At 41.8% G+C, this 24,377-nt stretch overlaps 1 protein-coding gene across 1 annotated transcript; it reads left to right on the top strand.

The window, feature by feature from the left end:
- Positions 1-1,262: 1,262 nt before the first annotated feature.
- On the top strand, positions 1,263-22,902 carry LOC138144583 (H-2 class II histocompatibility antigen, E-S beta chain-like). The gene is made up of 5 exons (XM_069065966.1): positions 1,263-1,453; positions 19,503-19,769; positions 20,534-20,815; positions 21,315-21,425; positions 21,900-22,902. Exons 1-5 carry the CDS (start codon positions 1,354-1,356, stop codon positions 22,034-22,036), a joined length of 897 nt encoding a protein of 298 aa, XP_068922067.1. The 5' UTR covers positions 1,263-1,353; the 3' UTR covers positions 22,037-22,902.
- The last annotated feature ends 1,475 nt before the right edge of the window (positions 22,903-24,377 follow it).

The raw sequence follows: 24,377 nt of genomic DNA, 5'->3' as shown, positions 1-24,377 counted from the left end.
GCTCAGATTCAATCCCAGGTCATCCCGACTCTGGGGCCGGTGCTCTTACTCACTGCACCACCTGGCCACCCTTAAGCAATTGGGGTTAAGTAACTTGCTCAAAGTTACACAGCCAGGTGTTTCTGTGTTTGGTGCTAAGTGTCTGAGCCCTGATTTGATCCCAGGTCATCCCAACTCTGGGGACGGTGCTCTTACTCACTGTGCTACATGGCCGCCCCATCATGCTTATTCTTTATAACTTTGCAACATTCACTTTTGACTGTTTTGTGTGTGGTTATTCCTTCCATTTACATTGTTGCAGTCATTGTGAATGTTGTTTTCTTGGCTTTGTTACTTTATTCTGCATCAGTTCATGTAGGCGTTTCCATACTTTTCTGCATTCATCACATCCATAATTTCTTAGAGTTCTGAAATATTCCATTACTTTAATGTGTCACAATTATTTTGGACAATGGTTCCCATGTGATTTGGATTTCCTCTGCTAGGTCTCTATATTTTGAAAGGTTTTTGTTCCATGTAATTTAGGTGTTATAAGTAATTTCTATGGTGTCATCTATCAAGATTTTAAAATAATTTTTATGGATAAATGTTATATTAGGGGAAATTCTGGGTAATAGTGATAATGAAATGTTTCCTTTACAAACTATGTTGAATTTTCAATGCTCTGTTATAATAATAACTATGCTTTCATCTTTTATATCATCATTAATATCGCATAATACTCATTCTTTTTGATGTGATTCAGAGAAAAATAATCCTGGGACAAATGATTATTATACTATTATTTGTTAATAATAGAAGAGCTTGTATTATACCCTAGGGTCAAGACAGAGCCTCTACAGCAAAGGTGGAGAACCTGCAGTCTCAAGGCCACATGTGGCTTTGAGGCTATAGGTTCCCCACCCCTGCTCTAGAGGTTTTTCATTTGGTATTCTACATGATCAGCCCTGTACTTTAGGAATATCCCCTTGGCAGCTGTGGGGAGTGGTTACAGAGAGGCTAGAAGCAGAGAGACCAAACAGGAGCCTGTTGTAATAGTTGAGGCAAGACATGACCTCTGGGGCCCCTTCCTTCCCTGAGTTCCTATGAATACCGTGATCTTTTTATTTTCACCAGAAAAAAATTTAAGTATTAGAAAAAACACTGCAAAAGGAACCTCTGCCTGGGAACTAATTATGCCCTTCATTCCTAATGCTAATTGGTTCTCTCATCTCTGAGGTTGCCCAACCCTGGGGCAAATAAGACAGTCTGTAAATTCTTAGTCTGGGAGATGTCAGGGATACTTCCCATAAAGTAAGGGCCATCCTGACTGTTACATGCCTCTGGGTCCCTTAGTCTCATCTTGTCTCCAGGATGCTATGTATCTTGCTCCCCAGGGGCATATGGATAGAGGTTCTAGCTGTGACCCTGCTGGTGCTGACTTCCCAAGTGACTGCAGGCAGACATGTCTCAGGTAAGTACAAAGCAGCAGCTTCCCAGAGAGCAGAGATAGGGCCCAAGCGGTGTATTCTTCTCTCTAGGCCAGACCAAAGGAAGAACTTGCACCAGGCTGGTCCTCAGCTAGATGGACAGTAGGTGAAATTGGTTTTCAGGATCCCCTTCCAACTAACTCTACTTTTGGCCTTTGTTTCCTTTCCCCCTTTTCCTTAGGGCTCAGGGACTCCATAATTCTCCCTCCCCAAGTCTCCTCCCCAAGAAGTTTAGGGCTCCAGTCAGTTTATCAATAGTGTTATCAAATACCTACTATCTGGAAGCACTGTGCTAATGCAAGGATGGAAACTAAAGCAAAAGACAGTCAGTCACCGGCTCTTAGGAGATCAGTTTAATGAGGGAGACAACACACAAACAAATTCTTTACAAACAAGATATATACAGGGAAAAAAATGGAACAAAATCAACAGAGGGAAGGTGCTAACATTAAAGGGGATCAGAAAAAGTGGGGAAGGTGGGATTTGAGCTGATACTTGAAGTAAGCCTGTGAAATTAGGAGGCAGAGGTGAAGAGGAAGAGTGTTCTGAGCAGGAGGACAAACAGAGAGTGCCCAGAGTAGAAAGATAGAATAATCTATAGGAGGAAGAACAAGAAGGCTGGTGTCACTGGGGGCCTGGGAACACAAAGTAGGAAGGCTGGAAAAGTAGGAGTGGGCCAGGTTGTGAAGGGCCTTGAAAACCAAGGAGAGGATTTTATTTTTTATTTTTTATTTTGGTTTTTGGAGGGCAATTGGGGTTAAGTAACTTGCCCAAGGTTACACGGCTAGTTTTTTTGCATGTGGGTGTTAAGTGTCTGAGGCCGGAACCGGACTTGGGTCCTCCTGACTCCAGGGCTGACACTTTACCCACTGAGCCACCTAGCCGCCCCCCAGGATTTCATATTTGATCCTGGAAGTGATAGGGAGTCACTGGAGCTTTTTAAGTAGGCAATGAGATGGTCAGAGCTGCTAAGGTCTCTCATCACCATCTATCCTTTTCTGTCCCACTAAACACCTTTACAACGTCTGCCTAAGCTTCTGGAAAGTTTTCAGTTTGGATGTTATTGATGGATTAATGGGAATACTTTCATGGATTAATTTCCCAGGTGTGATTTCAAGGCCATAAGTGAAGCTGGAGTATTTGGGACCATCTCTTGTTTTCATTAATATCATCATGGTAGAGTAGGGGAAGGACTCCCCATCCATTTCTTGGAGTTAGGTTAGAGGCAGATAGTGGGGTGGAAAGACCAAGGGGATTGAACCAGGCTGGCTTTTCTACTATCGTTATGATTCCTTGCTAATGGACTGAAAAAAAGAGATGCAGGCTCAATATTCCCCAACCCCCACTCCTCTGTATCAGACAGGTCTTACACTCTCTGACCCCCATCTTTCTGTGTCATCTCTGGTCTCCACACTGCTGCTGTTCTCCCTTATGCCCAGACCTGGATCAAAGGGTCTCTTCCATGACACAGCAGGGGAGTGAGATCCTTTGCTCTTGGCAGGGAGAGAGACTTCCAGGATGGGACACAATCCTTTTATAGAGACTGTAAGTATTGTGGGGGAGCAGATAAAAGCCCCTCTGACACCATCCATATGATTGTCCCTGTAGCCTGACCTCGCACCTAGTCTGTTTTCTAATCAGTCTCTCTGGGATCCTAACCTGCTCTAGAGTCATCCTCCAGGAATCTGTCCCCATTTTGAGCTCTGTCACCTGCACTACCTCTGGTGGGGAGAATATGCTATGGGTAACACCCATTCTCTAGGGCTGAGCAAGAGAGAAGGGGCCTTCTAGAGACAGTCTGTCAGGGCCTGAGCAAGGGAACCCAAGGACAAAGACATCTATCTCCCAATCCTAGCAGACTCATGGCTGCTTAAGCCAGCTGACAACTGCAGAACAGCCTGGTACCAGCCAGGAGTGAACTGAGCAGGTGCTGCCTCCATGTGGACAATCATCCAAACTACACAGTATTGAAGTAGCCTCCCAGCTAGAACTTAATCAAACTTTTATGAAACACTTACTATGGGTCAGGCACTGTATTAACTGTGAGGGATACAAAGAAATATAAAAGTCCCTGGGGATGATAACATGAAAAAACTGTGCACAAACATGTAACATTAAGGATAATTTTTAAATAACCATCAGAGAGAAGGCACTAGAATGAAGGGGGACTGGGAAAGGCTTCCTAGAAGATGGGATTTTAGTTAGGGCTTGAAGGAAACCAAGGGAGCCAGGAGTTAGGGAAGAGGAGGGAGAGCATTCCTGACATGGGGACAGCCAGAGGAAATGCCCAGAGCTGAGAGATGGAGGGTCTAGTGGGAGGGACAGCAGGAAAGCCAGGTCATTTGATCACAGAGCACATGGGTGGGGGAGGGGGAAGGCAGGGGTAAGGAGACTGAAAAGGTAGGAGGGGCCAATGTGTGAAGGGTCTAGAAGTCCAAACAGGATTTTTAAATTTGATGCTGGAGGTGATAGGGAGCCATGGGAGTTTATTGAGCAGGTAGGTAACATGGTCAGATCTGTGCTTTAGGAAGATCCATTTGACAGTTGAATAAAGGATGGACTGGAATGGAGAGAGACTGGAGGCAGACAGCAAGTTATTGCAATGGTGCAGGTGGAAGGTGATGAGGATCTGCATCAGAGTCATGGCAGGGTCAGAGCAGAAAATGGGATATATTCAAGATGTTACAAAGGTAAATTATGAGGTTTGATAAGAGATTCAATATGAGTGATGGCAGTGATAATAACAATGAGATTGTGAGCCAAGGTACTGGGGGGATGGTGGTACCTCACCAGTAACAGGGAGAGATCCACGTCTGTGGGAAAATGATCCCAGAAAAGGAAAGGCTCAAAGGAGGAACTAAGGGATTGTCCATAGACTTTGGCTTAGGCTGAGGTTTCATGTGGGCAGAAGTGGAAAAGAAGACTAGAAGGGGAAATGGGAGCAAAGGTGGAGAAGGTCTTGATTTCTAGGCAAAAGAAGTTGTTCTTTAAACAGCCATGGAGAGTCATGGGGTGATCTGGGAGTTTGGAAAGGAGAAGATTTTAAATCACAGAGACCAGTTAGGAGGCCCCAGCAGATACTAAAGTTTGACGCATCATGCCCGGCCTCTGGAGCTGGGCAGAGAGCCATGTTACTGTCATCCTAGCAGGAAGGACTGAGCTGAGTAAGGCAGTCAAAGGTATGGGGATGGACTCAGGAGTCATCAGCACAGCCAAGCTCAATGTGTCAGGGAGCCAAAGGGGGGCCAGAGGTTCCAGATGTGTCCAAAATTCAGAAGTACAATGTCAAGAATTTGTTTGGTAGAACTTTTTCCCCACTTTCAGATCCTGAATTTACCAAGAGGACAGGCAAATGTTTAAGAAATTAGGAGGCTAAAGAAGTCTGAGGTCATTCCAAGGGGCTCAGCTATAGTCTGACTCACTTGCATTGGTGACCACATTGGTGTCATTCTGATCCCCAATATCTTAGGCCAAGGTTTCCCTCTTCACCCTAATCTCTTATTCTTCTAAAGGCACTTTGCCTGTGGGTGATTCCCTTAAACAGTTTCCTTATCTGCACAATATCCAAGGATTTGCACTTTAGAGAAAATCTAGGTCAGCTCTCTCATTTTACAGATTAGGGAACTGAGGCTCCCAAATTAGTGACAGCCAAGATGACACAGAAGTAATTACCAGGGTAATGTAGTTAGTATGGTAATCTGCCATATTAGTGTGGGTGAGGATATTTGAAGATTAAAGAGTTTTTAGTTGAGTGGTCATGGTGTGACTGGAAAAGCTGGGGCAGAGAGGAGACACTAGAAAGGAAGAATCAGTAAGGTTTTCTGACTTGTCTGTGGGTAAGGAAAAGAGAGAGACCTGAATCCCAAATTCCTCCAGGTTTTTTTTGAGCTGGTGCAAGACAGAATGGTGGTCCATTATTAAAAAATCAGGAAGTTAGGGGGAAGATTTGATTTCAAGATGACAACTTTTACATTTTTGTTTGAGGTGCTTGAGAACATCCAGGTGGAGATGCTTGATGGGGAGTTGGAAACATAGGAAATGAGACGAAGAAAGGGCCAAGATAAAGATTTAGGAGATATCTCTAAAGAGGGAGAAATTAATGGGTAAGAGTGAATAGATGAGAGAGAGAGAGAGAGAGAGAGAGAGAGAGAGAGAGAGAGAGAGAGAGAGAAAGAAAGAAAGAAAGAAAGAAAGAAAGAAAGAAAGAAAGAAAGAAAGAAAGAAAGAAAGAATATTGAGAGAGGAGAATAGAGGGTGATGACTTTGGTCATAAATATGTTTAGTGATTGAGAAGAGGAAGAGGAATCAGGCAATAATCGGAGAGGTAATAAGAAAGTAAGGATGGTCAGGTGTCACAGAAGTGAGGGGGGGACGATTTCAAGGAGGTGACTATCAGGGTCAAAGATTGCAGTGACAAAAATATGAATTTGGATTCAAAATTGTTATAATTTGTGGAAGGATAATTAATTATGTGGAAGGATAAAAATAGTAAATACAGAGACCACTGACGCTAAAGTTTTAACAAACATCTTGCTTCTCAAACCAAAAATTATACTCTGGGATCCTGCTCTCTTGATTAGTGACTAAACCCTCAGTGCTTATGTTGTTTAGACATCTAAGTTGTGTTTGACTCTTCATGACCCTCTTTGGGGTTTTCTTGGCAAAGATACCTAAGTGGTTTGCCATTTATTTCTCCAGCTCATATTACAGAGGAGGAAACTGAAGCAAACACAGTTAAGTACCTTGCCCAGGGACACAGAAGTATATGAGACTGGATTTGAACGCAGGTCTTCCTACTTCCAAATCCAGTGCTCTCTCCACTGAGCAATCTAGCTTCTGAGAACCCTGATCGTGCTATTTCAGAAAAGGCCCTGCCATGCTTCACTTCATTCCCTTCTCTACAGCGACTTTATCCACCACCCTCTGCCAGCCTCTTCATAAAAATACAACTAGCCTTTCTTCATAGCTCTTCCCCTTTCCCAAAGTAAAATCTGGATCCCAGAAATGTAATAAAATCTACTTTTCTGTTGTTTCTGGATGAGCTGTGTCCATCTACTCCCCTGTGTCCCCACTCACCACCTTCAGCCCAAATGTCTCTCCCTGGCTACCACTGCCCTATATTTTTTTCATTCCTTAATTTTCCCCCCACAATTACAAATTAAGAAAAATTTTAGCATTCATTTTTATAGGATTTAGAGTTCCAAACATTTCTCCCTCCCTTCACTCCCCTTTTCTGATAATGGTAAGCAGTTTGATATAGTTTATACATATAATATCATGTAAAACATATTTCCATATTCATCGTGGCTGTGGAAGAAGAAACAGATCAAAAGTAAAAAGAAAAAAATGAAAAAGAATGAAGCGAAAAAATATGCTTCAATCTACATTCAGAATCCATCAGTTCTTTACCTGGATATGGATAGCATTTTCTTTTTTGAGTCCTTTGTATTTGTCTTGGACAAATACAAATGAGACATTAAGGCATGTTTGGCAGAGTTGTGATTCAGCCATTCCATAGAGCAATTTGGAACTGTGCATGAAGGACCATAAAACCATACCCTTTGACCTAGCAATACCACTACTAGGTCTATATCCCAAAAAAGATTAAAAAACAACAATAAGAAGGAAAAGGACTTATATGTACAAAATTATTCATAGCAGCTCTTTTCTGGGGGCAAAGAATTAGAAATTAAAAGGATGCTTATCAATTGAGGAATGCCTGAACAAGTTGTGCTATGTAATTACAATGGAGTACTATTGTACTGTCAGAGTTTCATGATGTGTTTATGGCAGAACCATCTCACAGAATTCAGAGTCAAACCACCTCTAATCTAAACATAGACATTTATTGAAATTGACTCCTCTCATAAAGCAGGCTAAATTCCAAGAGGAACCAGCAACTTGAGAGAAAGCAAGATGGGTTTTTAGAGGGTAAAGATGCAATTATTTAATAGAAATAATGACTATTAAAAAGGCAGGAGGGGTTTGTTAAGGGATTAGGTAATAGGGGAGAGGTCCCAGCCTCAGCGGAACTGCACATGCGCTTACCCACAATGCATAAGAAAAACCCACTTGGGGGTATGTATGTATGATAATGATATTATAATAAGCCTCTCTATGTCATAAGTTCACTTAAGGAACAATTTTTGCTATTACTGTGCAGGTGCCTACTTAGGAAAAGTTCCTTCTATTGTTTTGGGGTCTATATCCTGCTTGAGCATCCCAGTGATGCCACTTTCTGATTGGCTGAGTGTTGTGGTCCTGTCTGAGATTAGATGAATGTGACTGTAGTTGAGTGCATGGACACACCTGCTATTTCTGTGAGAAATATGAGGAATGGGTCTGTGGGCAGTGGTGAGCTGGACACGCCTACTGTTTCTCTGAGAAATATGAGCTCAGTAACATACCTGTTGTTCTAGTGAGCAGTAAAGCATATATGAGGAATTTAGGGTATTGAGTGGGGGGAGGTAGTGGCTAGGTAGGGGGCCTGTAGTGTGGTTAAAGCTGGATTGTGTATTTGAATCAGAACATGCCTGCTGTTCAGTGGGGTCCATAATGAAGTTAGAATATTGGGGCTAAGAGCAGCTTTATTAGGATTTCTTCAGTACTATAAAAAATGATGAGCAGGATGGTCTCAGAAAAATCTGAAAAGACTTCCATGGGTTGAGGCAAAGTGAAATTTACTGTGTACAAAATAACGGCAATATTGTAAGGTGATTAGCTGTGAATGATTTAGCTATTCTTGCAATACAATAATCCAAGACAACTCTTAAGTACTTATGAGGAAAAAAAAGAACTAATGGTGTCTGAATACAGATTGAATATTTTTTTTATTTTCTTCATTTTTCTTGAGGTTTTTTATGTCTGTTTTCTTTTACAACATGAATATAATGGAGATGTTTTGCAAGACTACACATGTATAACCTATATTGAATTGCTTGTCTTCTCAATGTGGGGGGGAGAGGGAGGAAGGGAGATAATTTGTAACTCAAAGTTTGGGGGGGTTGCTTTTTGGAGGGGGAAGGCAGGGCATTTGGGGTTGAGTTGCCCAAAGTCACACAGCTAGTAAGTGTTAAGTGTCTGAGGTCGGATTTGAAGTCAGGCCCTCCTGACTCCAGGGCCGGTGCTCTATTCATTGCATCACCTAGCTGTCCCAGAACTCAAAGTGTTAAAAAACAAATGTTTAAAAGTTTGTACATATGACTGGGGGGGGAGGGAAGGGGGAATTAGATGCTAAATAAATGCAAAAATGAAGGGGAAAAAGAAAAATGGGGGGAGGGAGAAGAACTGGCCAAATGGGAAAGGAAGTACAAATGATAACTGAAGAAAACAATTCCTTAAAAAATATAATTTGGCAAGTGGAAACTAATGACTCTATGAGACATCAAGAATCAGTCCAACAAAATCAAAAGAATGGAAAAAAAATAGAAGAAAATGTAAAATACCTCATTGGAAAAACAATTGACCTGGAAAAGATCCAGGAGAGACAATTTAAGAATGATTGATCTACCTGAAAGCCATGATAAAAAAGGAGCAGGACCAACATCTTTCAAAAAATTACCAAGGAAAATAGTCCTGATATTCCAGAAAAAAGATGGCAAAATAGTCCACTGATCACAGCCTGAAAGAGATCCCAAAATAAAAACTCCAAGGAATATTGTAGCCAAATTCCAGAATTACCAAGGCAAGGAGAAAATAGTGCAAGCAGCCAGAAACAATTTAAATATCAAGGACCCATGGTCAGGATTACACAGGACTTAGCAGCTTTTGTATTAATGGATTACAGAACTTGGAATATGATATTCTAACAGGCAAAGGAGCTTGGATTACAACCAAAAATCAACTATCCAGCAAAATTCAGCATGCTCTTTCAGGGGAAAAGATGGACATTCAATGAAATAGGAGACTTTCAATAATTCCCAATGAAAAAAAACAGAGTTGAACAGAAAATTCAATCTTCAAATATAAGATTCAAGAGAAGCATAAAAAGGTAAACAAGGGGGAAAAACCATGTTATTCAATAAGGTTGAATTGTTTGCATCTTTACATGGAAAGATAATACTTGTAACTCTTTTTAAAATTTTTTTTTTTTTAAGCAATCGGGGTTAAGTAACTTGCTCAAGGTTACACGGCCAGTTATTTCTGGGTGTGGTGCTGAGTGCCTGAGCCTGGGATTCGATCTCCAGGTCGTCCCAACACTGGAGCCGGTACTCCTACTCGCTGAGCCACCTGGCCGCCCCTAAGCAATTGGGGTTAAGTAACTTGCTCAAGGTTACACGGCCAGGTGTTTCTGGGTGGGTGCTAAGTGTCTGAGCCTGGGATTCGATCTCCAGGTCTTCTCAACACTGGAGCCAGTGCTCTTACTTGCTGTGCTACCTGGCCGCCCCTTAAATTTTTTTTTAAAGCAATCGGGGTTAAGTAACTTGCTCGAGGTTACATGGCCAGTTACTTCTGGGTGTGGTGCTAAGTATCTGTGCCTGGTTTTGATCTCCAGGTCATCCCGACACTGGAGCTGGTGTTCTTACTCACTGAGCCACCTAAGCAATTGAGGTTAAGTAACTTGCTCAAGGTTACACGGCCAGGTGTTTCTGGGTGGGTGCTAAGTGTCAGAGCCCGGATTCGATCCCCAGGTTGTCCCGACACTGGAGCCGGTGCTCTTACTCACTATGCTACCTGGCCGCCCCAATACTTGTAACTCTTGAAAACTATATCTTTATTATGGCATTTAAAAGGAATACACATACACAGAGGTGTGGGTATAAATTGACTTTGATATGATGATACAAAAATTAAGAGGTGAAAAAAGAATTATGCTGGAAGAAAAGGAAAGGAAGAGGCAGAAAAGGGTAAATTACATAGCATGAAGAGGTACAAAGACCTGTTATAGTAGAGGGAGAGAAGGGAGGGAGGTGAGTATTGTTTGAAGCTTACTCCCATAGAATTTGGTTCAAAATATTGAAACTATTGAATAACATACAAACTCAGCTGTATATAGAAATCTATTTTGCCATATAGGAAGTAGTAATGGAAAGGGGAAAGAAAAGGGAGGGGGTTGATACAGTAGAGAGCAGATTGAAGGACCTGGTGATCAGAAACAAAACACTAGTGAGGAAGGCAAGGGTGAAGGGAGAGAGAAAAGTATAAATGAGGGGGTGGGCAGAAGTAGGATAGAGAGAAAGGCAAAGTAATCATAACTGTGAATGTGAATGGGATGAACTCTCCCATAAAATGGAAGTGGGTAGCAGAGTGAATTAAAAACCATAATCCTTAGTGAAGAGAGCACCAGCCCTGGAGTCAGGAGGACCTGAGTTCAAATCTGGCCTCAGACACTTAACACTTACTAGCTGTGTGACTTTGGGCAAGTCACTTAACCCCAATTGCCCTGCCTTCCCCCCTCCAAAAAGCAAAAAAAAAAAATACATAATCCTACAATATGTTATTTACAAGAAACACATTTGAAGCACAAAGATACATACAGAGTAAGGTAAAAGCTTGGAACAAAATATATTATGCTTCAACTAAAGCTAAAAAAAAAAAGCAGGCGTAGCAATCTTAATCTCAGACAAAGCAAAAATAGATCTAATTAAAAGAGATAAGGAAACTACATTTTGCTAAAAGGTACCATAGACAATGAAATGATATCATTATTAAACATATGTGCACCAAGTAGTATAGCATCTAAATTCTTAGAGGAGAATTTAAGGGAATTACAGGAATAAATAAACAGCAAAACTATACTCCCCTTTCAGAACTATATAAATCTAACCACAAAATAATCAAGAAAAAAGTTAAGGAGATGAATAAAATCTTAGAAAAGTTAGATAGACCTCTGAAGAAAATTGAATGGGGATAAAGAGAAATATATCTTTTTCTTAGCAGTACATGGCACCTCCACAAAAACTGATGATGTTCTGGGACATAAAAACCTCACAATCCAATGAAAAAAGGCAGAAATATTAAATGCATCCTTTTCAGATCATGACACAATAAAAATTATATGTAATAAAGGGCCATGGAAAGATAGACTAAAAATTATTTGGAAACTAAATAATCTAATCCTAAGGAATGAGTAGGTTAAACAACAAATCATAGAAACAATCAATAATTTCATCCAAGAGAATAACAATAATGAGACAACATACCAAAACTTATGGGACACAATGAAAGCAGTTCTTAGGGAAATTTTTATATCTCTAAATGCTTACATGAATAAAATAAGAAAGAGTAGATCAATGATTTGGGCATGCAGCCAAAAAAATCTAGAAAAAGAACAAATTAAAAATCCACAATTAAATATCAAAATAGTGGGTGGCTAGGTGGCGCAGTGAGTAAAGCGCTGGCCCCAGAGTCAGGAAGACCTGAGTTCAGTTCCGGCCTCAGGCACTTAACACCCACACACAAAAACTAGCCATGTAACCTTGGGCAAGTTACTTAACCCCAACTGCCCACCAAAAAGCAAAAAAAAAAAACAACAACAACCCACAAATAAATAAATAAATATCAAATTAGAAATCTGAAAACCAAAGATAAGATCAATAAAATTGAAATTAAGAAAACTATTGAACTAATAAATAAAACTAAGAGTTGATTTTATAAAAAAAAAAACTAAAATAAATAAACATTTGATTTAAAAAAAAAGAAACAAGAAAATCAAATTAACAGTATCAAAAAAGAAAAGGCTGAATTCACCACCAATGAAGAGGAAATTAAAACAATAATTAGGAGTGATTTTTCCCAATGGTATGCCAATAAATCTGACAATCTAAGCAAAATGGTTGAATATTTACAAAAATATAAACTACCTAGATTAACAGAAGAAGAATAAAATACTAAATAATCTCATTTCAGAAAAAGAAACTGAACAAGCCATCAATGAATTCCCTAAGGAAAAAATTTCCAGGGATTTACAAGTGAATTCTACCAAACATTTAAAGAATAATTAATTCCAATATTATATAAACTATTTGGAAAAATAGGCAAAGAAGGAGTCCTACCAAATGTTTTTTATGATACAAATATGGTTCTGATACTTAAACTGGGCAGAGCCAAAAGAGAGAAGAAAAATTCTAGACCAATTTCCCTAATGAATATATATGCAAAATTTTTAAATAAAATATTAGCAAAGAGATTACAGCAACTTATCATGAGGATAATACAATACAATCAGGTGGGATTTATACCAGGAATGCAGGACTGGTCCAGTATTAGAAAAATTATCAGTATAATTGACCATATCAATAATAAAATTAACTAAAATCATATGATTATCTCAATAGATGCAGAAAAAACTTTTGACAAAATATAATACCCATTCCTATTAAAAACACTAGAGAGCACAGGAATAAATGGAGTCTTCCCTAAAACAATAAGTAGCATCTATTTAAAACCATTAGCAAGAATTATATGCAATGGGGATAAGCTAAAAGCATTTTCAATAAGATCAGAGGTGAAACAAGGATGTCCATTATTAGCCCTATTATTCAATATGGTAATAGAAACATTAGCTTTAGCAATAAGAGAAGAAAAAGAAATTGAAGGAATTATAATAGGTAATGAAGAAACCAAGCTATCACTCTTTGCAGGTGATATGATGATATACTTGGAGAATCAACTAAAAAACTATTTGAAATAATTAACTTTAGCAAAGTTGAAGAATATAAAATAAACTCTTATAAATCATCAGCATTTATTTATTTTACTAACAAAGTTTAGCAGCCAGAGTTAGAAAGAGATTTCATTTAAAGTAACCATATACAATATGAAATATTTGGGAGTCTACCTGCGAAGAGAAACACAGGAACTATATGAACAGAATTACAAAACACCTTTCACACAAATAAATTCAGATCGAAATAATTGGGAAAATATCAGTTGCTCATGAGTAGGCCAAGCTAATAGAATAAAAATGACAATTCTAAGTAAATGTATTTATTTATTCAATGCCATACCAATCAAACTAACAAAAAAATATTCTGTATAGCTAGAAAAAATAACAACAGTTTTCATTTGGAAGAATAAAAGTTCCAGAATATCAAGGAATTAATGAAAAGAAACTCAATGGAAGGTGGCCTAGCCATACCAGATTTAAAACTGTATTATAGGGGCGGCCAGGTGGCTCGGCGAGTAAGAGCACTGGCTCCAGTGTTGGGATGACCTGGGGATTGAATCCGGGCTCAGACACTTAGCACCATACCCAGAAATAACTGGCAGTGTAACCTTGAGCAAGTTACTTAACCCTGATTGCTTAAAAAAAAACTGTATTATAAAGCAGCAATGAGCAAAACTACTTGGTACTGTTTAAGAAAGAGAGTGGTACTTGTAGGTCTGTATCCCAAAAAGATCATAAAAAATGGGAAAAGGACCCACATGTACAAAAATATTTAAAACAGTTCTTCTTGTGGTAGCAAAGAATTGGAAATTGAGGCAATGCCCATAAATTGTGAAATGGATGAACAAGTTGTGGTATATGAATGTAATGGAATACTGTTGTGCTATAAGAAATGATGAGAAGGTAGATTTCAGAAAAACCTGGAAAGACTTATATGGACTGATGCTGAGTTAAATGAGCAGAACCAGGAGAACATTTTACATATTAACAGCCACTTTGTACAACGACTAACTTTGATAGACTTACCTCTTCTCGGCAATGCAAGGATCAAAGACAACTCTCAATGACTCATGATGGAAAATGCTATCCACATCCAGAGAAAGAACTTTGGAGTCTTAATGCAGATCGAAGCATACTATTTGCTCTCTTTTAGTTGCTGTTTTATTTTGTTTCTTCTTTTTTGTGGTTCTTCCCATTGGTTCTAATTCTTCTTTACAACATGACTAATGTGAAAAATATGTTTAATATGAATATGTATGTATAGCCTATATCAGATTGCATGCCCTCTTGGGGAGGCAGAAGGGAGGGAGAGGGAGAAAATTTAAAACTCAAAATCTTGTGGAAGAGAAAGTTGAAAACTAAAAATCAGTTAATTTTTAAAAAGAAAAAAAGAAATAGAGTGGCAAATCAATAGAATAGGTTAGGTATGCAAGACACAGCAGTCAACGACTACAATAATCTGCTGTTTAAAAAACCCAAAGACTCCAGCTTCTGTCTTAAGAACTCACTATTTGACAAAAACTGCTGGAAAAACTGGAAACTAGTATGGCAAAACCTAGGCATAAACCAACATCTTAACACCATATACCAAGATAAGGTCAAAATAGGAACATGATTTAGACATAAGGGGTGATACTATAAGCAAATTAGGAGAGCAAGGAACCTGTCAGGTATATAGAGAACAGAAGAATTTTTGACCAAACAAGAGAAAGAGAACATTATGAAATGTAAAATGGATCATTTTGAATACCTTAAATTAAAAAGGTTTTGCACAAAGTCAATGAAACCAAGATTGGAAGGGAAGCAGTAAGCTGGGGGGGGGGGGGGGGGCGGAATTTTACAGCTAGAGTCTCTGATAAAGGCCTTGTTTCTTAAATATATAGAAAACTGAGTCAAATTTCTAAGAACACAAGTAATTTCCAATTGATAAATGGTCAAAGGATATAAACAAGCAGTTTTCAGAGGGAGAAATTGAGCTATCTATAGTCATATGAAAAAATGTTCTAAATCACTATTGATTAGAGAAATGAAAATTAAAACAACTCTGAGGTACCACTTATCAGACTGGCTAATATGACAAAAAAGGAAAATAATAAATGCTGGAGACGATGTGAGAAAATTGGAACACTGATGCATTGTTGGTGGAGTTGTGAACTGATCCAAACATTCTGTAAAGCAATTTGGGACTATGCCCAAAGGACCAAAGAACTGTACGTACACTTTGATCCAGTAAAACCACTACAAGTTCTGTTTCCCAAAGAGATCATAAAAATGGGAAAAGGACCACATGTACAAAAATACAGCAGCTCTTTTTGTGGTGGTAAAGAATTAGAAATTGAGGGGATTCCCCACAATTGGGTAATGGCTGAACAAGTTGTGGTATATGAATGTAATGGAATACTATTGTTTTTGGTATGATGAGCAGGTAGATTTCAGAAAAACCTAGAAAGGCTTCCATGAACTGATGCTGAGTGAAATGAGCAGAACCAGGAGAACATTGTACACAGTAACAGCAACATTGATGATAAATAACTTTGATAGACTTAGCTCTTCTCAGCAACACAATGATCTAAGACATTTCCAAAAGACTCATGATGGGAAATGCTTTCCACATCTAGAGAAAGAACTATGAAATCTGAATGGAGAATGTGTGAACTATGGAGTCTTAATGTGATTCTGCTCTCTCTTGGTTCTCCCCTGACCTATCTGATCTCTCTTTCTCAGTACCCTTTGTAAACTTATCATCCACATCATATCCCCTAAATGGGGGTGTTTCCTAAGGCTCTCTTCTCTCCTCTCTCTACTCTCTGTGACTTAATTAGTTCCCACAGAGTTAATTCCCATCTCTCTTCAGAAGACTCCTAGAGGGGTGGCTAGGTGGCACAGTGAATAGAGCACTGACTGGCCCTGGAGTCAGGAGGTCCTGAGTTCAAATCCGGCCTCAGACACTTAACACAAAAACTAGCCATGTGACCTTGGGCAAGTCACTTAATCCCAATTGCCTTCCAAAAAGCAAAAAAATAAAATAAACAGAAGACTCCTAGATCAGTGTTTCCAGCACCAGTCTCTGTGCTACATCACTTGCTGCCTCCTGGCTATTTCAAGCAGGTTGTCTCTGAGTTCTCTTAAATGCATGTCCAAAACTGAATTCATTGCTTTCCCACTCAAAACACATGCCTCTTTCAAACTTATTCCTATTCCTAGTGAACACAATACTATTCTTCTAGTCTCATAGCTCATGACCTTGGTTTTATCCTCAATTCCTCATTCTGACTTCCCCCACAGAGTCACTGCCTTAACATCCCTTACAATGGCAAGTGAAAGATGAAATGAACAAGGAAACAAAGATTCCAGTTTCTGAATATTTCAATTCATTAAGCAGTGTATACCAATTACTCAACAAACCAGGACCAGATCTCCTCAGTTTAGGGCTGAATACTAAATATAGGGGGAGACAAACTTTTATACATTAAAAACAATGAAAAAAATTAATTGAAATGAAACAAAATAACATTAGGTAACTTGAATTCTAATTTGAGAAAAGAAGGGATTTCCAAGTTGGAAGCGGGAGAGCAAACAAGTGCAATTCCCTGCAAAAAGAAAGTGTTGCTACCACCACCACCACCCCCCAAGTGTCTGTGAACAATCAAAGGAACATGAAAACAATAGCTAATTAACTAGTATGGGGCCAGTTTTCAGAGAAGATTTAAGGGTGGCTTGGAATGTACAATTGTGACAAAACTCTATGCCTCAGTCTCTGCATCTGTCCTTGTTTCTACTCAGCACAACCTCAGGTCTTAGTTAAGGGTCTCTAAGCAGCAGGGAGAGCTGGTCCAGCTTTCCAACCATGCAGCATTAGGTTCAAACAATGAAAAGTTTTCTCCCCGTTCCTACAATTAATACAATTTTCTCACAAGCCAGGAATTGGACTCTGCCCATAATCGAATAGAAAGGGAACTGAGGTAGCTCCAGAACTGAATCATAAGATAGTCAGCAGGGTTCACTCAGTTTCCACATTTTAACCCTTGCTGAACCAATCTCCTCAATTTCCTCCTACATATAACCCTTTTTGCTCAGACCCTCATCACTTCTCAGATTATGATGGCCTCTTAATCACTATCACTGACTCAATTCTCTGTTCACTCCAGACCATCTAAAATATGTTTTTCCTTATGAACAAATCTGACTAAGTCACTTCTCTTCTCAAAAGACAGCAGTGGCTCCCTATTGCTCTGTGACCAGTTAGAACTTCCTCTGTTTATTCCTTCACTATCTGGCTGAAACCCTATTTTATATAACAATCTTCCTCTCCCTGTACTCCGTGATCTACCCAAAGTGGCCTTTTCTTCACACAGTGCACTCATCTCCCATCTCTGGGTCTTTGCCCAGGCCATCCCCCATTCCTGGAATATGCTCCCTCCTTTCTTCTACCTCATGGATCCTCTCTTTCTTTAAGGCCCAACTCAAGCACCAGTTTTAGGGGAAGCCTTTCCTGATCCCCCAAATGCCAATGTCTTCCCTCCTTCCCTATCTTCTACTCACTTGGATGCATGCTGTATGTACTTTTATGGACACTTGTCACTCCCATTTGAATGTAAAGCCGGGGATGATTCCCTTCTCTATATTGTATTCCCAGCACCTAACAGGATGCCTAGCCCGCAGCAAGCACTTAATAAATGCTTATTGATTGACTGACTCTCTTTGGGGAAGTACAGCAGTGCACAGAGAAGGAAAGACTGCTAAGTATAAAGGAAGCAAGGAATCCATAAGTTGGGGGTGGGGCAGAGGGCAGGCCAGGCATGGAGGCTGTTCACATGTGTGGAGGTGGGAGATGAAATGCTGAGTTTGGAGAGCAACAAGTTTGATTGAGACAGTGTGTGAGGGGGAATAATAGGAGATGCTGGAAAGGTAGCCTGGACTCAGACTGGGGAGGGCTCGAAATGCCAAAGCTGAGGTTTTGAAATTTCTTCCAGGGTCCATAGGGAGCCCCCACAGCTTCTTGAGGGGATGAGCTAAGTGGTCAGACTTAAGTTTCTAAAAATTATTCTGTCACTTGTGGGATGGATAAATGATATCAATCAGTAAGTGTTAGAAATGCCAACTTGGAAAAGCAAAAACACAACTGATACCAAAAATCTGATATCAGAAGTTTATTAAGAAAAAATCCAGAGTAATTGGCCAGAAGTGTACTCTATCCTATTTGTGGAAGGAGGAGTGCCAGATACAAAAGCCTAGCAAGTTTTATACAATAGTTTGGTGCAGGCGGATTGATGGGTTCATTCTCTTCTGGGTACACCTTTGCATTATCATACTTTATTACTAATGAGGCTCTAATTCTGTTAGACAATATACGTAATACATGAGGTTCATTATGCAAGCACAATAACAACCCCAGAATACTGACAGCCCTCCACCACCACCAGTCTAACCTAGATGTGGCCTTATCTGGGCCTCAGTGTCCCAAAGCCACCATCTTCTCTCTCTAACTGGTAAACTCACTGGATGTTGCCAACTTCTTTTTGTTTTATTTTATTTCATTTCTGGTCTTATCTGGGCATTCTATGAGAACTGGGAGTCCAACTTCTTCCCAAGGCTACTGTCTGGTCTACTAACCAACCTTACTTTTATCAGTAGCCTTATTTCAGCAATTTTGCGGTCCTGTGGAAACTTAACCCTTTGCTATTTCTCATATAAGTAAGCATTATTAAGTGCTTACTATGTGCCAGGCACTGTGTTGAGGGCTAGTTTACATATACTAGTCATTTCCTAACCTCAAGGAGCTCACCTTCTAGGAGGAGGAAGATACAAAATATGCCCAGGAAGGGTGACTGAGGGAGGGAGCCCTGGTCCAGCAGTCACAGGAACTGTGAGCAGAGCCCTACATAGCACAACAGATCTCCATGCCCTTTCCAGTGGGGAGGGTAATATTGATTTGATTATTCCCCCACCCCCCCATCAATGAGAGAGGGCTGTGATCTCTAGGGTTATGGAAGTGTGGGGAGGGTCTGTCACCTGCCCAGATCTCTGTAGAGGGGCTGGGGAGGGGGCTACAAAGATTCACTAGAGGGATAAGGATCAGATAATTGATTAAACACGGGTGAGGAGGACTTGAGATGGTTATTGGGTAAAATTTCCTTGGAGTGTTTGTACCAGGTTGGGTGTGGTTGAGAGGCAATTATGACAGACAGGCCTGGTCTCAGAACCTGAAGGTCTGGGTTCTAGTGCTGCCTCCATTCCAGATTTGCTGGTCGACCTTGGAAAAGTTCCTTGCCATCTCTGGGCCTCAGAGGGGATGGGGCTGAGCACGTGCAAAAAGGGCAGCTGGATGTTGGCCACGTTCTGGTTCGTCAGGCCCAGGTTGCCGTCATAGATTCAAGTGCGGGGGTGTCCGTCTGGGCTGACCCTCCCCCGGGTGTCCCCCCCAGAGCACTTCACGGTGCAGGCTAAGTCCGAGTGTTACTTTGAGAACGGGACGGAGCACGTGCGGTATGTGGAGAGACACATCACCAACGGGATGGAGACTGTGCGCTTCGACAGCGACGTGGGGGAGTACGTGGCGGTGACGGAGCTGGGGCGGCCGGATGCTGAGCATTGGAACAGCCAGAAGGAGCTCCTGGAGGACAGACGGGCCCAGGTGGACACTTACTGCAGGAACAACTACGAGGAGATTGAGCCCTTAGTGCGCAGGCGCGGTGAGTCTGCGCCCCTGGGGAGGGGAGGGAGGAACCTGGGGAGCCCAGCAAGGACCCAGGAAGGAGGAGGAGGGAGCAGTGAGGGACCTTTTTTAAATTGTAAATAAAAGTTTTCCCTTTTTATCTCAGAAACTAAGCTCAGCAGAGGCGTCCCATAGGCTGCTCTCTCCCGTCCCAACCACATTCTCTCCTTTCCCCCTCCAGCCTTCTCTGATAACACAGACTCTGACAACTGAGCCCTCATCACAAAAGTGTCTTTCTCCAGGGCCCCAGACATGTTTCTGCTTCTCGCAGGGCCCCTCAACTCTGGGTCAAGATGCTTAGATTTCTGCTGGGTCTAGAGGTTCCTCACAAGTCTCCTAATCAAAATTGCTTCAGTGGATTGATAGCATGTCTTAATATTTGAAGGGAAATCTTTCTAAAAATGTTTTGTTATCTACACTTAGTATCTGCTTTTGGAAATAATCCATTACAAGGTTATCTATTTACAATGAGAAAACTTACCTGCTAATTTCTTCCCTTATCTCTGAATCCTGCTGAGCTGGGGCTGTGATAATTCAGCACCATGTACTCCTAGGGCTGCTTCCTGCTAGTTCAGATTTCTAGTCTTAGGGGGAGCTTAAATGTCACCAAGATGCCCATTTCTGGCCCTGGGGAGGAGAGGAGACCTGAGTCTGGTTATGGATCAGGTGACAGAGGTGGGGGGTTGGACTAGGAAGACCTGCTCCGGCTCCCTCACTCAAGATCTTTCTTCTCTCTTTCAGTTGAGCCCAACGTGATTGTGTATCCATCAAAAATGGCTCCCCTGGGACACCACAACCTGCTTGTCTGCTCTGTCACTGGTTTCTATCCTGGGGACATTGAGGTCAGGTGGTTCCTGAATGGGCAGGAGGAGACAGCTGGGGTTGTGTCCACAGGCCTGATCAGCAATGGAGACTGGACCTACCAGATCCTGGTGATGCTGGAAATGACCCCCAGGCGTGGAGATGTCTACACCTGCCAAGTGGAGCATGCCAGCCTTCAGAAACCTGTCATCTTGGACTGGAGTGAGATAGAGCTCCCTCACCCTCCATTTCTAACATTGCTCAGGACATGGAGCTAGCTCTGAGATCCCCTCAGTGTGTGATCTGTGCCCTCTTTTCTTCTGCCCTGGGCTGATACAAACCCGATGTGGTGCTACCCACCCTCCCCCCTTTCCCCAGCACAGTCCCCTCATGGCAGTGCTGACCTAAGAGCTATGGAGACTGATGACCTTGTCAGCCTCCTCACTGGCCCCAGGACTGGGAGCTGGCTTCCCTCTGGGATTCTGTGATCAGCCTATAGACCCCTTCCCCTGGGGTAGGGGAGTCAGGCTTTGAGACAGATTGATGTCAATGTCCCCTGGTGAGCTTTCATTTCCTGAGTCCTGAAAGGCCCTTTGCACATCTGTCCCTTCCTTAGACAGGATTTAGCCATCTTCTCTTGTTCCCCTCAGACCCCTCTGCTCCCCACAGGGGGCTGGCTCCTGGAGGGAAAGTTTTGATACTTTGTGTCTCTTCTCCCCAGAAGCACAGTCTGAATCTGTCTGGAGTAAGATGCTGAGTGAAATCAGGAGGCTTGTATTCGGGCTGATCTTTTTTGGGGTTGGCCTCATTGTCCACATGAGGAGTAAGAAAGGTGAGATACTCTGGGGAAAGCCCTTCCCCTTCCCTCCATGATCTCCTCCAGGGGAGTGAAGGTATTTAATTGTGCCAGAAATCTGGCTCCAGGACAGAGATGAAGGAGTGGTCTGTTTTTTGCTTCAGCTCTCCCTCCCCAGGAACTTATAGAAGGTGGTAAAGGGGCCAGATCCTGGTGCTCAAAGGTCTTAAGAAATCCCATATTCACTATAGAGACAGCTTTGGGAGGGGTCTCAGGTTCTAGCCTTTAGACCCTCCCCCCTGCCATTCTGTCTCCACCCATCCACTCGGAACAACTGTAGATGAATGGACAAAGCATCAATTAAGTGCTTCCTCTGTGGTGTTAGGTATTGGGGCTATGCAGTGGTAGGAGCCCCCTGTTTCCCAGTGCTCAGAACCTTAATGCCCTTTGCCTCTATGGCTCTAGGATTTACAAGTATTTGTATATCTGTCTCTCTTCTTCCTTTCCCAGGAAATCATGGTCCACAACCAGTAGGTAAGATCCTTCTATCCTCGTGGGATCACAGTTCTTATAGCTACAGTCTCAACCCAGTGGCACTTGAAACTAAGAAGAAACTTGGGGGCCCTGAGACGTGGTTCTACTTGTGACTTCAGACCCACACATAGATTCTTTTCTGACTGTTCTATGTCCTCTGCACAGCTCCTGACATGATCCCTGAGGCTGTGTCCCCTGGAACTGTTGCATCCACTCTCAGCCTCCCTCCCACATTTGGAGGCCCCCTGCTTATGCCTTATTGACCCCTTCCCCTTCCCTGTATCTTCAACTTTGTCTGGACTCTTTGGCATTTCCTTAACAGGCTTTTAAAGACCCCCTCCACCCTCCTTTGTTCTTGTATCTGTTTTTTATCCATCTTTATCTCTTGGGACTTCACACTGTTAAACTGAAAGAGTGAAAAGCAGCTGGTGCTTGGTGTAAGCATAAGCAATATGGGATTTTTTGTTGTTGCTTTTTTTTCCCTGGAGTTCAGTTTCCTAGGCTCAGGCTAAATTATAAACATTTGAAGGATCAATCTCCTTTGAACCCTGATAATTCACAGCTGTGCTGAGTCACCATAGGTTTTGTGCCTTCTGTCTCTGAGCTAATTAGGGGCCTAGTCTTTGTTATATATTCTGGGAAGTTAGCATTTTGCTTTGGGGGCTCACTCATGAGAAGGACCTTTTGGTTCCCTGGACAGAACTGTAAATAGCCATTTGCTAAGAGCCCCCTAACTACTCTTATGTTGGTGCTCTCCCAGTCTGGTGATATATGTAGGTGGTTGTGAAGAGGTTACCCACTAAGAGGGTTAGGGTTGCTCTGGAGACCCCAAAATACCAACATGCCAAGTGTGGGGGGCTATTGATATCCCGTCCTCTCACTTACCCATAGTAAGTCTTCGGTCGTCACCGGCCTCCTAGGAGGAATTACCAGACAGAGCACCCGAGGTTTGCAGGAGTTGTTTATTCAGGCTCAGCTACATCGCGACTGCCCTGAACTTCCGCATCAGGGCAACTTATAGGTACACATAGCCAATCATCTTCTACAGCTCTATTCATTACCTTTTAAGGTCATACGTCAAGCAAGCAGGCACTAGCCCATATACCATTACTTCCTGGCCCCCAACAGCCAAGTTCTGCCAAATGAATTCGACTCAACTCTTCTCTCAGCCAAAGAAAAGTAAAGTTTATCAAAATTCGGCTTGCATTAGACACAGAGTAAGTCTAGGTCATTCTATGGTGCTCTCACACTTCTGTGGTGCTCTCACTGTTCTATGGTGCTCTCACCCACATGGCATTCTATGGCGCTCTCACTAACATAAAGATAGGATGGGGTCTTATATACAGAAGGTTGTAGGAGGAATCTAGGGGTGGTCTAGGGGAGAAGTTTGGGGAGGGTCTTCAGGAGAAGTTAATGAGGTCAATGAGTGATTAAGGGTGAGAAGTAGCTGGAGACTACAGACAATGGTGGGCTAGGCCAGTTCAAGGGTGGATAGATATTTTGATTGGTGGGAAGTCTAGTAACAGAGGCTTGGACTCAGCCACTGATGTAAGGCTTATTGCCTCATGCAAATGCCTCATCAAATGGGATGTCCAAGGGTCCAAGGGAGTTTCCCAGAGCCTGTACCTCAAGAACTCAAGGAAAGCTTGAGGGGGCTCCCAGAGCCATACCTCATCAGTTGTATTACTTTGTTAGGACAGTTGGACCCCTGTTATATCTCTGCGCTAATTTCTCTGCTTGTATTTTCTGTATTCATTTCTTTCTAATTATCTGTCTGCATTGTTGAAAGTAAGACCTCTTTGAAGCTCTTTCCTTTAGAAAAACAGATCAAAGAATCTGTGCTAGTAGCCACCCTATATGCTGGTGTTGACAGAGTCCTAATAGAACTGCCCTCAGCTCCAATATCCAAATTTCACTACAGGCCAACTGTATCTACCTAGGGCCCCCCCCCCCCCCCAATGTCCTAACTTATGCCCCACTGCTCACTAGAACAAGAAGTATGCCCCTGAACTCTTAATTCCCACAGAAACAGCAGGCACACCCATGTGATAGAAACTCAGCACCCCCCACCAGACCTTTTCCCAGGAGAACAGGTATGCAATCACAATCACATCATCCATTTAGTCCAAGACAGGACCACAATAGTTAGCCAGTTGGAGGGCAAAATGACCAGAATGTTTAACCACCAAACCATAGATGGGACCCCTCCTCCATTACCTAATCCCTCAGCAAACCCCTCCTATCAATCATGTTCCCATAATTATATGTAAGTATTGATTACATAATAAGCATCATATTCTCTATAAAATTGTGTGTCTTGCCTTACTGAGGGGCTGATTTCCTCCAAGGGACTTAGCCACCTGCCAGAGCATGAAACCTCAAAACTATAATAAATCTTTCCAACTGGCTTGGAGTCAGCCTGAGTCTGTAATTCTTTAGACACAACCTGCTGAA

Source organism: Petaurus breviceps, unplaced genomic scaffold, assembly GCF_028583685.1.
Source record: "Petaurus breviceps papuanus isolate PSGF00001 unplaced genomic scaffold, PetGlider_PUasm1.0 90701, whole genome shotgun sequence".
In the NCBI taxonomy this organism is placed as follows: Eukaryota; Metazoa; Chordata; class Mammalia; order Diprotodontia; family Petauridae; genus Petaurus; species Petaurus breviceps.
This window is presented reverse-complemented; position numbering and strand designations above follow the sequence as displayed.